Genomic DNA, 14,162 nt, shown 5'->3' with positions numbered 1-14,162 from the left:
AATTTCCAATATATTTTTACTCAAGAAAGCGCAAAATAAGATGCATTAAATACAATATCTTGAATCTTGAATTATTTTTTTAAACAAACAAACCCCACCCACTCAACACCCTATATTGCTATAAAGGGAGAGGAAAAAAAATAATAATAATATACATATTAATAAGCAATAAGCAATGTGTAATACGCAATGTGAGTGGACAATGTGTGTCCAAACTTTTGACTGGTACTGTATTTGAACATATATGTATGTATATGTGTTTGTGTACCTTCTGGCTCAGGATGGCTCTTATAGCCCTCTCCACTTCTGCAGGGTCGTCTATGTCCACAGTCCAGACGTGAGGTTGCCCAATATACACCTCAGCATACGGGTGCTGGGAGGTCAACTGAGGTCAAACACACACAGAAAACACATTAATTAATTAACCAAGAAAGAAAAACATGGACAGCACAATATATTTTAAAAGTGAAGCCAACACAGATCTAGCTTCAAACATAAAGATATGAAATTGTTTGTCTTTTTTTGTGAAGAATCAACAACAAGTGGGACACAATCTTGAAGCGGAACAAAATTTATTGAATATTTTAAACTTTTTTTTTTAAATAAAAGACTAAAAAAAGTGGGGCGTCCAATATTATTCGCCCCCCTTGCTTTAATACTTTGTACGACTCTGTTCTGATACATCATCTCACAGATGCCTTGTGCTGATCTACATCACCCTTTGGAACGATGAGGGTAAATGAGTAAGTGCTATTTGCCCACCAAAAAGAGCAAGGCCAACTGTGCCCTCCTTTGGGGGTCCAGCAGATGATAGCAAGCTGCGTGACCGGGATTCGAACAAGTGATCTCCCGATCAGAGTGGCAACAGCTTGGAACCCCCCTTGTTAAGGCATTATTGTATTAAGGTAAGACCAACGTGGCACCTGGTGCTGATTGGGTTGAAGTACCGGTACTAAATAAATGGGGTACTGTACCATTTTTAATGACAAAATATCGGTACACCGTGCAACGCTAGTTTTAGTAGCTTAGCTACTGGCTCGATCATCTCTGTGGATGTGTAATAATTTCATTATCAATACTATTTTAAGTCATTACAATTATATACTGTATGCTCATAAATAAAAACAACACAATTTAAAAGGCCAAAAAAAAAGTAATCTAGGGAAAATGAATATGTCAACAGTGCTCCTGTAAACAGAGCTCTGACCAGAGAGGAATGGGGCAGGTGGTGAGTGTCTAACTGTGCAGCACAACAGATGGGCTACAGTCTGTAGCTCTACTAACAGAGAGGAGATGTACAGCTTTTATACTGGTCAGTAGAAGGACTTTCTTAATATGCATAGTGAAAGTAGATCATTTTCACTATCACAAAAAAAAAAAATCTGTATCTACAATATGACAAGAAAATCATAAAATGATATTTTGTCAGTAATACAATCATGGTGTTTACATGATCTTGGGTAATTAGATAATGGTAAAGTGTCAGGTTTACATATATGAGGCAAAAATAGAATTTCTACTAAAGTATTTATGTTTAACTACTTGAAAAATAGTAACAGAGGCACACAATGAGTGGCGTGCAATATCGTTTCGTACGTGATAATATCGCCAACATTTGTGAATATCGTGAACGATATTATACCCTAAAAAATCGTGCCATATCACCCACCCCCACTTATCACATCAGGGTACTACTAGCATAAGTAAAATTTAAACTGTTCTCATTTCCCGTTATATATCTACTAGAGACAGATTATATCTACCCAGTATAATTTACCAGTCCTGCTTACATTATTATAAACCTTTTCTAACCTTTACAAAATGCCTTTATTGTGAAGTAATTTCATGCAAATCAATCAATAATATCACCCCCCCACTGATGTCTGGTCTCTACTCGTAATCAGCTGCTCTAAACCCATACATCACCCACTGCCCCTCCCAAACTACCCCCCTCATATTTTAGCCATTTTCAAATTTGAGCTAGGGATGGAGTCAGCAAAAATCAGGGGGTTTACTGCCCCTTTAAGTAATATTGGAGAATTTCTATTGGTTCATTCAGCATTAAGTTTTGTAAAATCATATTGTGTGTGTGTACAGAGCTGGTACCTCTCGCAGAGTGGGCTTGCCCTTGAAGAAATCTGTGTTCTTGCTGCTTTTGGGTGGGTGGAACTTAGGATTCAAGAACGCACAACCATTGGCTATTGCCTCCAGCGGGGCAGGGCCTTCATAAGGGAAGGACAGTCCCACAAACAACTGTAGAAAGAAAGAAAAGAAAGAAATACAATTAGAGTTTGATGATGCAGAAAATATAGTTTTAATGTCGCATTTATCCAGCAAAAACGTAATCATTCAGCAGATCTTTAGTCATTTAATTGCTGATAACAAAACCTGAAGAAACTGAACAAGTGAGGCTTACTAAAGTTCATTATCAGCACTGGTCTTAAAACACTTCCTTAAATGTTTTCCAAACACTAGGGAACTTGACAATGTAATATGTATGAAAATGCAGAAGTATTACAGTATATTGTGCTACTATAAGCAAGGACATATACTGTGACTGTAATTGAGTGAAGAGTGCAATAAAACAAGTGATAAAACAATTCTCTTCTCAATTCTGATTGCTTTTATTGTCTATATACTAAAACAGTTTTATTTAATTTGGTGCCTGAGGGCAGAAATATGCAATATAACAGTGACATTTTTTTTTTGTTTATATACTATATACTTTTTTTTAAAGTTAGACCACTTTTGCTAGAGCATTCATAAAAACTCTGTTTTTGAGGTTGTCTTGCTTTGCATCTTTTATAAAAAAAATTAAAAAAAACAAACAAAAAAAAAAACTCAATTTACGTTATATTGAGTGGTTTGAAATATTGTTTCTACAGCAAAAAAATGTAATGCACTGCATCAAGAATCAATATCATTCCGGTATGCAATTCTGGAGCGATGGGAAATTGGTGACGAGGGAAAAATCCCATGAACAGGCAACCAAACAATGAACAACAGGCTGTGCACAGACTATTCCAGCATTCAGTCCTCAAGCTCTGCTATTCCTCCTCCTCCTCCTCCTCTATCATATGTACTCTCTGAGGGCATCCACCTCCTCTCTGGATCACAGGGCCGATCTCACAACAGACTCTTATTCAGCTTCATGACTTGAACAAATATTTGAGAAGGCCCAGGCCCTGCTGCCAGCATGGGGGGGCACGAGCAGAGCCACAATAATGTGCTTGTGGAAGAGTCTGGGCCTCGGGGCCTTTAGCCTAGCACGGGGCTAAACGCCGGCCACCGGGCACAAAGGACAGTCTGTGCTGAGCTGGACAGATGACCACACGTTCACAGCCCAGCGGGTTCAGGGAACGGCTTCGGGCACGGGGAAGATACACCCTCCCCACACACACACACACACACACACTCACTTCATGACTCGTGAAGAACACTCTAAATATATTCCATCACACTACACAGCACGCATACACACAACAGCAGATACAGCTCTGGAGTATAGTCAAGAGGAAGATGGATGATCACAAGCCATTAAACCAAACTGCTTGAATTTTTGCACCAGGAGTGGCATAAAGTTATCCAAAAGCAGTGTGTAAGACTGGTGGAGGAAAACATGCCAAGATGCTGAAAAACTGTGATTTAACTGGGAATAGAGATGCTCTATCACTGAAAATGAATCTTTTTGGCCGAAACTGAAACCAAACTAAATAAAACACTTGGCCGAACACGTTTGTTTTTTCCTTGCAGGTTTGTTTTTAATTATTTAGCCATTTTTATTCACTATTAAAACTAAATAGTCTACTAAATATTTTTTTTTATTTTACCAAATTGAAAACCTCTGGAATATAACCAAGAGGAAGATGGATGATCACAAGCCATCAAACCAAACTGAACTGCCTGAATTTTTGCACCAGGAGTAGCCTAAAGTTATCTAAAAGCAGTGTGTAAGACTGGTGGAGGAGAACATGCCAAGATACATGAAAACCTGGGTTATTCCACCAAATATTGATTTCTGAACTCTTAAAACTTTATGAATGTGAACTTATTTTCTTTGCATTATTTGAGGTCTGAAAGCTCTGCATCTTTTTTTGTTATTTCAGCCATTTCTCATTTTCTGCAAATAAATAAATAAATGCTGTAAATGACAATATTTTTATTTTAAATTTGGAAGAAATGTCTGTAGTTTATAGAATAAAACAACAATGTTCATTTTACTCAAACATATATCTATAAATAGCTAAATCAGAGAAACTGATTAAGAAAATGAAGTGGTCTCTTAATTTTTTCCAGTGCTGTATATGCACTAGGCAGACTGATAACAAAGCAAACGATCTGGGGTTAAAGCTTCAGTTGGTCTGCAGGTTTAGGTTCAGCAACAGTATGTGCTGAAAGAATGAGGTCAGCTGACTACCTGAATATACTGAATATAGACCAGGTTATTCCATCAATCGATTTTTTCTTCCCTGAAGATACGGGCATAATCCAAGATGACAATGTCAGGATTCATGGAGCTGGAATTGTGAAAGAGTTCAGGATTCAGGCAGCATGAGATCATCATTTTCACACATGGATTGAGAGAGTTCACCACAGAGTCCAGACCTTAACCTCATTGAGAATCTTTGGGATGTGCTGGATGGAGAAGAGCTGCTTTGTGCAGTGGTCAGACTCTACCATCATCAATGCTGCTGCAAGATCTTGATGAGAAATTAATCCAACAACACTGGATTTAAATAAATCTTGTGAAATTGCAGAAGCTTATTGAAACAGCTGCAATCAAAGCTGAATGAGGTCCAACCATATATTATAGTGTGTGACCTTTTTTTTTTTTTTTGGCCAGGCAGTGTGTGATTGGTTTATTGGTCTGCGAGCTCACATCACTCAGTAAAAACAGTGTGATTGCCCAGACTGACCTTCTAGTCTTATCACTACTGCAAACAAATGACCACAATAACGATAAGCACACGGTGTTTACTTTATTTACAATTTAAATTTAGCCCATAGTCTTCCAGTCTGCTGTGATCCATCATATACAGACTAATACTGCTGGAACAGGATGTCAGTTTGGCCTGCAGGGGGAAGCATATATCCAACAGTCACCAGCAATACAGGAGGAGCTGTGAGGAAGTGGGGAAAGGAAACAGGTGCTATTAATAGCAATCTGTGTGCTACGAGCTGAGGGCTGAACTGAAAGCTAAAGCAGAAGTGTTGACATGAATCTGAGGCGAGAGAGGGGCAGTGGTGGTGGTGGTGATGCAGGGGGGTGTAACCCACCAGCTCTGATATCAATATCATACTGTAAATTGACCTATACTTGTGCATCTCAAAAATGTGAAACTCATTATATAGATATATTACATACAGAGTGATCTATTATAAGCGTTTATTTCTTTTAGTGTTGATAATTTATGGCGTACAGCCAATAAAAGCCAAAAATCAGTGTCTCTAAAAATTTAAATGTTATATAAGACCACTTTATTTGGTACTTTTGTCAATGTGGGCAGTGTGTGCCAAGTCCTGCTGGAAAATGAAATCCACATCTCCATAAAAGTATAGAGACCACTTCAGTTTCTGAATCAGTTTCTCAGATTTTGCTATTTATAGGTATATGTTTGAGTAAAATTAACATTTTTGTTTTATTCTATAAACTACGGACAACATTTCTTCCAAATTCCCCCCAAAAATATTTTCATTTAAAGCATATTTTCAAAAAATGAGAAATGGCTGAAATAAAAAAAAGATGCAGAGCTTTCAGACCTCAAATAATGCAAAGAAAACAAGTTCATATTAATAACGTTTTAAGAGTTCAGAAATCAATATTTGGTGGAATAACCCTGTTTTTGAATAATTTTTAATCAGTTTCCATGCATCTTGGCATGTTCTCCTCCACCAGTCTTACACACTGCTTTTGGATAATTTATGCTGCTTACTCCTGGTGCAAAAGATTCAAGCAGTTCAGTTTGGTTTGATGGCTTGTGATCATCCATCTTCCTCTTGATTATATTCCAGATCCAGAGGTTTTCAATTAGGTAAAATCAAAGAAGCTCATAATTTTAAGGTGTTTACGTGGTCTCTTATTTATTTCCAGAGCTGTATATAGTATATGAGTTTCACATTTTGAACTGAATTACGGAAATAAAGTAACTCTGCCTGTGATCTTCAGTGAACAATAGCCTTAAGTAAGTACACATAACATTACTTAAGGTTCTAACAATTTAACAGTCACAGCTCAAGCAGATGGAGTCAATATTTAATATTTGACAGGTGGATTAAACAGATCATAGAAAGCGAGTTGACTGTGTATGAATCACGGCTGCACCTGTGACCTGGAGTGACCGTTTATTACATCATCAGCTCTTATCTTAACAAAAGAACACAATAAACCCAGCCTGAGAGATTAATGACAAGGTAAAGGGTGGAGGTTAATAGAGGGACAAAAGAGAGAGACAGAGGTGTGAGAGAGACAACACGAAGAGGGTAAAGACTAGCACATGCCTCCTCTGATACATGTGAAGTCAGTCACCGCCTCTTTTTCAACTGCTGCTGATGTAGCATTGCAGAGTAGCATCACTCAGCGTACTCTGAGAAAAGAGCAGCGACTCAGTTCTGATACTTAGGCTCACAGATGCTTTGACTGACTTAATCAACATCAGTGATGAGGGAAAAGAGCGCTATCTACCCATCCAGAGGGAGGCCAATTGTACCCTGTCAGGGCTCCGGCAGGTGGTGGCAAGCTGCATGACCGGGATTCGAACCACTCTTAGAGCTGGACCACTCTTAAAAGTTTTTTTTTTCTTTAATTAGTTGAGTAGTAATTGCGATAATACAGATTAGAAAGGAGCATTATCCTGCTGAAAAATGCAGGAGTTAAGCTCTAAACACAGGACCTTCATACTTTAACCTGACTGTCATCAGATTCCAAACAGATCCTGGATTCGTAAATAAAGATATAAGTATATAAAACATATTCTTGTTTGTTTAACCCTGTTTTTGTTTACTGAACAATTCCATTTGTTTCTTTTTTTAAATAGTTGGGGTGACTTTATTATTAACCTACAATGCAGATCGATTTAAAAAACAAAAAACAAAACTAAAAAACTCTATTTAAGGTGTGTCCAAACTTTTGACAGGTACTGTACAAAAGAAGCAAAAATGAGAATACATAGAAACAGAGAGACATCAAAAAAAAACTATTTCCTGCTCTCTTTTAATGTCTCTCTCTCTTTCAACCTCTCACACACACACACTTTCTTCTAAAATGGCGGCTCATACATTTCCATATCTTTATCATAATATGCAAATGACCCTCGACTAACACAGAGTCCCCAATCTGTGCTCATTTGCATGAATTTGCATGGCACGTAATTGGAATCTCTGGGCTGGGCAGAGGGCTGATGATGCTCAGGCAGACTATCAGAGTCTGCAGCGTTTTAAAACCAAGTAAATACAACTGTACACACACACACACACACACTCACACACACTCACACACACTCACACACACTCACACACACTCACACACACTCACACACACTCACACACACTCACACACACACACACACACACACACACACACACACACTCACACACACTCACACACACTCACACACACTCACACACACTCACTCACTCACACACACTCCACAGGTCTCTCTGTGTTATTGATCAGTAGTTTATCCAGCAAAAAGACTTGCAGAGGAGGGTGAATGCTGGGAAGAGAGAGGGAGGCAGAGGAGATCAGCAGCTGCAGTCGCTGCAGTATTAACAGTATCAGCACTAGCTGAGCTTACACTGCACACAGCAGCAGCACAGTCCTACAGTTTCACCAAATGTGTGTGTGTGTGTGAGAGAGTGTGTAATTCTCTGAGGAGTAATCATAAAAACACAAGGGTAAACTGCTGAGTACAGGCCACAGACCCCAGCCCTCGGGCAGTGCACAACTGGAACAGCTGTTTGGGCTGTTGTTAAAGTGATAGTTAGAGCTTGAGAGGATGAGGGTGAAATTTAAGGGTTAAGAATTATTTTATTCTTTTTAGTTTAGGTTCAAGCTCTTCTGTCTTCATGTTTTACTTCTAATATTGCAGGTCTCGCCACTGGGTTTGGTGGTGGGAGAGGGTAGCTAAATTAAGTAAAGCTAAGCTAAAAAAACAACCTTGCTATTCTATAAAACAAAACAAAATAAAAAAAAGTCAAATGAGTGCTGAATGTTAATCTACACAGATTAGATTAGATTTTCTCTCCTGAAAACTGTTTATATGGGAGAGTACAGCACTTCTGTTTATTTTTTTAAATAGTTGGGGTGACTTTATTATTAACCTACAATGCAGATCGATTTAAAAAACAAAAAACAAAACTAAAAAACTCTATTTAAGGTGTGTCCAAACTTTTGACAGGTACTGTACAAAAGAAGCAAAAATGAGAATACATAGAAACAGAGAGACATCAAAAAAAAACTATTTCCTGCTCTCTTTTAATGTCTCTCTCTCTTTCAACCTCTCACACACACACACTTTCTTCTAAAATGGCGGCTCATACATTTCCATATCTTTATCATAATATGCAAATGACCCTCGACTAACACAGAGTCCTCTCTTCTTTGGTGGTGGGAGAGGGTAGCTAAATTAAGTAAAGCTAAGCTAAAAAAACAACCTTGCTATTCTATAAAACAAAACAAAATAAAAAAAAGTCAAATGAGTGCTGAATGTTAATCTACACAGATTAGATTAGATTTTCTCTCCTGAAAACTGTTTATATGGGAGAGTACAGCACTTCTGTTTATTTCCAGTAACCTTAGACTTCCAGATTTCCACTAAAGCTTGGTGCAACAATGTTAGCATTAGAGGATAAATGCTAGCGCTAGCCACAGTTAGCGCTAGTAAATGCCGCCTAACAGCGCTACTCTTAATGTAGCTTGAATTAATCTAGTAAACATGCAGGATACAGTCTAATATTCACGCCTCTGTATATAAAAAAACTAGGTCCTAGCACGGTTAGCCACTAATGCTTATACTGCTCCAGTGTCTGCGCTGGAGAACTAAACTAAAACTCCTTTATAAAGCTGTACTTAAGCAGAGCGGTTTTACTGCTCCTTAATACCTGACAGGTAAAATTCATACATAAAGCACACTAGATTACCATATTTTTCACGCTGTAAGGCGCACATAAAATATTTACATTACAATATTTACATGAATTTGTGTTATTCAGGAGTTTCAGTTTAGTTCTCCAGCACCGGGTCTGGAGTAGCATTAGCATTAGCCACTAACAGCTATTTTCCCATTCAGAGGTGAGTATTATCGGGCTGTAGCCTGCTTCTAACCCTGGCTAGCACTGCTGGAGCAGTTAGTCACTAATGCTAATGCTCTAAAGCACGGAAGTGCTTTACTCAACCAAATAAACCTGTTTTAGGAGAGAAATCTGTGTAGATTAACATCCAGCGCTCGTTTGACTTTAAAAGAAAGTCTTTTTTATTACAGTTTTGTTTACTTAGCTTAGCTTTACTTAACTTAGTTAGCTACTTCCCGTCCCCCACCACCACCCAGCGGCGAGACCTGCTGAATTAGAAGTTCCTCATAGTGTCTCCTAAAATGCGTCTTACAACCCGGTGAGCCTTATGTATGAAAATAGACCAGAAAATAGACGTTCATTGATAGTGTGCCGTATAACACAGTGTGCCTTACAGTGCGGAAAATATGGTATAAGGCGCACTGACGATCCTTGGTAAAATTTTATTTTAAGTGCGCCTTACAGTCTGAAAAATATGGTAAGTATTATTGGACTGACATTCATTTATTTTTTCTGGATAAGTTTCCTTTTTAGTTCAAGTACGACTGGTGAGAAATGAAATGCCGTCGGACAACTCTACGCTGAGGAACCCTGAGTGTTCCGGTAAGCCAGGGCCAGATATTAGCTATCAGTTTGTCTCAGGCTACAGTCCAATATGCTCGCCTCTGAATAGCGAAAGAGCTAGCACTTGCGGTTAGCGGCTAATGCTAAAACTGCTCCAGCAGTGCTAGCCAGGGTTAGCAGAAGGCTACAAGCAGACAATACCTCTGAACGGCAAAAAGGAGTTAGGAATAACAATAAGAAAAGCAAAGGTCCTAACACTGAACCTTGTGGGATGCCAAAAAAAAATCATCTTTCAAATAGAGAAATGTAGTCCAATATGATTTACAAACCTTTCCATGTTTGTTTAAAGCTTAAGGGATGTCACAAGAAATTTAGTCAGCAATTTCTTTGTTGACTATGTTTGTAGTTAACATATTCCTGATTTTCAAATGTTTTCAGGTGACTTTGCATCGAATAACTTGGAACTGAAAAGACCCCAAGATTGAACCTAGTGGGATACCGCTATAAAAATAAATCCTTTATCTATCTAAAGTGATTAATCACTAAGTTATTATCACCTTAACCACCCTAATCCTCACTCAAATATTTCATATACAGAAACAAAGCCCGACATGCTTGACAAAGCTATCCACATTCGTCTGTAATGAAGCATTCTTGTTCAATTGAATGCTTTCCTGCTTTAATCTTCAATTATTCCACTGATTATGATCTTTTTTGACTGTTAGAGCAGGAGGACGGTACCAGGCGGTGGGTGTGGAGCTGAAATCACTCACTCCCGCTTGCTAATAACCTCATGTTATTTCTGAGGAACAATTTGGATGCAATACGAACCGCTTTCCTGCAGACTTTAATTGAAATATAATAAGAGTGTGGATGAAGCGTTACATAATTAAGCAAGAAATCAAAACATTTAGAAATGATAATCATTTCCCAAAGGGGTGTACGCTCAGACACGCTCCATCCAAACACACAACCATCATCCCCTGAGACTGCAGCAACATCAGGGAGCAGAGAGAGATAGGGATCGGAGGGAGTGAAGCGGAGGGAGGAACGGGATGAAAGGAATGCTGGGTGGGATCACAGAAAGAAGTACAGAAGAAGTAAACAGTATGAGGAAGAGAGGAGGAAGCTGAGGAGAGCTTGTTTTATATGGAGGAGAGAGAACTTCAGACACAGGAGATGTTCTCATGTTAGGTTGAACTGCACAGCACACTGGGGACTCACACTCGCTATTAGTGAGTTATGACACAGAGACACAGACAGAGACAGTCTCTGTAAATGGTATAATAGGAGCTTCTCTCCTAAAACAGCTCAGGGAATTGACATTATTGAGCCTCATTCAGCAGATTAACAGCAAGTGGATGTTGGTCAAACTTGAGAAAACTATGAGAATTCGCATTGTGTGAGAGCGCGAGAGAGAGAGACACTCTTACAATACAATACACTCACTGACAGACAAAAAATACAAATAAATAACGCACCAATAAGAAGTTGCTGGAGTCGAATAAAGCTTTATATGCTTGAATATTATGAGCATACACAGTATGTACAGTGGCGTGAAAATATATTTGCTTCCTACAGATTTCTTTTATTTTTGCTTTTTTGTCAAAATGATATTTTTCCATTTATTAAATATAAAAAAAACACTTTTTATTAAAGGAAAATAAACTATCCAAACCAATCTATCCCTGTGTGAAAAAGTGTTTGCCCCTTAAATCTAATAACTTGGTTGTGCCACCCTTGACAGCAACAACTGCGATTAAGCTAACTGGAAACAAGCCTTTTACACCTTTGTAAGGGAATTTTAGTCCATTCTTTTTTTCAAAGTTGTTTTAAAGGAGAACTCCAGTGTAAAATTGACTTTGGGTGTAGTAAAACATGATTTATATGAGTACTAACCTTTGTTGAATAGCACACCTCCATTCTCCTGCAGCTTTCTGAGATCCAGTAATTTTATTCCTTTTTTCCAAACAATCTGTAGACTGGATAATGCAGGGCATATTCTTGCCCCTGCAGATAAATCGCTTTTTATATCGTTATCCAGGCTCAAAGTACTCCCACACCTCATTGGTAGAATCAGGAAAGCTCTGACATTTAAAAGAAGGCATTAAGAACTTTAAAAGTGCGCAAGTAGTTTATTAAAAAAAACACTGTTTACAACTCCTAGCGTAACCTACATCTCCGGGTGCCGCCATCTTAAAGAAAATTCATGATCAGTATAGTGATGAGCACGCAATTTTGATGGAAGTACATGCTGTACTCATAAAGAAGACATGGCCGGGATGTGAACTGTGCTTGAGGTGCAGCTTCAGCCGGCATAACAGAGAAAAACACAAAGGTAAAAGAAGACAGAATGGTTTGTGTTTGTGTCCTTCCAGACCGCAACATTATGTGCTCGTCACTCTACTGACCATGAATATACTTCAAGATGGCAGCGCCCGGAGATGTAGCTAACGCTACAGGTTGTAAACAGTGTTTTTTAACAAAACTTCTTGAGCACTTTTAAAGTTATTAATGCCTCGTTTTAAATGTCAGGGCTCTCCGGATTCTACCAATGAGGAGTGGAGCTACTCTGAGCCTGAATAACAGTGTAAAAGGCGATTTATCTAAAGGTGCAAGAATATGCCCCATATCACCCAGTCTAAAGTGTGTTTAAACAAACTGAATAAAATAGCTGGATCTCGAAAAGCAGCGGGAGAGCGGAGGTGGGCTATTCAACAAAGGTTAGTACTCTTTATCATGTTGTACTACATCCAACGTGAATTTCACACGTGAGTTCTTCTTTACTTCAGTCCCATTGAAGGGTTTTTGAGAATGAACAGCCTGTTTAAGATGCAACATCTCAATCAGACTTTGACTAGGCCACTTCAAAATCTTCATTTTGTTTTTTAATCCATTTGTTTGTGTGCTTTGGGTCATTGTCTTGCTGCAGAACCCAAGTACGCCTGAGCTTGAGGTCACAAACAGATAGGCTCTCTGGTAAACAGCAGAATTCCTGGTTTCATCTTTTACTGCAAGTTGTCCAGACCATCACACTACCACCACCATGTTTTACGGTGTTTTTCAGTAGGATGCTCTTTTTCTGACATTATGTGTTTATTTAACTGACAGTTGGCCTTGTTGTACGGACTAGAATTGTTGCACAGGTACAGGCATATCACATCACCATACCACGCTGGAATTCACTGAGCACCTGAAAGCGACCCATTCTATCACTAATGTTTGTAATGCAGTCTGGGTAAAGCATGCCTAGGTGCTTGGTTTTATTAGACACCTGTGGTCATGGAAGCAATTGGAACACTGGAGTTCAATGATTTGTTTGGTTGAACTCACCTTAGTCTCTCTCAGTAGAAACTGCAGGTCTCGGCCGCTGAGGATGCCGTGGTTTTTGACGTATGGTGGAAGGTGGACAGTGCTGGTGCCGTGGACTGTGCCGTGAACCTCTGTGTATGAATGGATGATGTCCAGATACTTCTTCTTGTCCTAGAAAACAAAAAGTAGAACATAAGACTTAAATATAACATTCACACTATTACCAAAACATGACCGTTATTGCTCTTTTCCAGTTAAAACCAATCTAATGCATCTTGGGATATCATGTTCTTCTTTATCATGCTTACACTTCGGTTCTGAAAGAGCACACTAAAACGTATGTGAACATTTGTGTATACAGCACATTTGTAAAGCATAATTTGGCTTTACGTTTTCGAGGCTAAAGAACACCCACATTTGGACACTGATGACTTGTTTGGCAGCGAAGAGCATTTCTTCTATGCAAAACAACAAAACAATAGAAGGCAGTGCTTGTTGTTGTGACCTTATGCATCATTCTAGAAAGAAGCACTGTAGAGAGCTTCAACACAGCAGCCGTCATATTCTTTTATCCTTTTTCTAAATTTCAAATGATTGATTTAAGTCTTAAAAGGAGACTAAAGGTCCAGGAAACCAGTCAGCTCAATTATAGACAGAACAGTTGTATTGTATACCTATGTACTGGTATCGTTACTGATTTTTAGCCAAAATATGCAATCAGACGATATTTCTCTGATTTAACCGGACAGTTTGGAGTTTTGTTCAGTCATAGTGGAAAGAAAATAAAAGGTTTTAACCCCAATAATCGGATAATACCACTCTATACAGTCTCCATCTTTCAGCACATTCCGTGAATAGCAAAGCTAACAAACACCACTAACCACAGACAACACCAACCACTGCAGAAGTACAGCAGAAAAAGTTAAAATAATCATGTTTAGACTGTTTTTAGAGCTGAATAAGCAATGCTTTTCTGTGTATGTTTTCATTTCATGCTC

The 14,162-nt window shown here is 38.6% G+C and overlaps 1 protein-coding gene across 1 annotated transcript in view; it reads right to left on the bottom strand.

Annotated features, from left to right (window-relative positions):
* The window catches only part of mgat5 (alpha-1,6-mannosylglycoprotein 6-beta-N-acetylglucosaminyltransferase), a 168,579-nt gene that overhangs the window by 11,880 nt on the left and 142,537 nt on the right, over positions 1-14,162 (bottom strand). The window contains exons 12-14 of the mRNA XM_022668210.2: positions 13,186-13,335; positions 2,107-2,253; positions 269-385 (exon numbers count right to left, since the gene is read on the bottom strand). Of these exons, the coding sequence (XP_022523931.1) occupies positions 269-385; positions 2,107-2,253; positions 13,186-13,335 (414 nt within the window). The remainder of the gene's footprint in view (positions 1-268; positions 386-2,106; positions 2,254-13,185; positions 13,336-14,162) is intronic.

The sequence above is a fragment of the Astyanax mexicanus genome, chromosome 23, assembly GCF_023375975.1.
Source record: "Astyanax mexicanus isolate ESR-SI-001 chromosome 23, AstMex3_surface, whole genome shotgun sequence".
NCBI classification, from domain to species: domain Eukaryota; kingdom Metazoa; phylum Chordata; class Actinopteri; order Characiformes; family Acestrorhamphidae; genus Astyanax; species Astyanax mexicanus.
The sequence above is the reverse complement of the archived record's forward strand: the minus strand, read 5'-3'. Positions and strand labels throughout refer to the sequence as shown.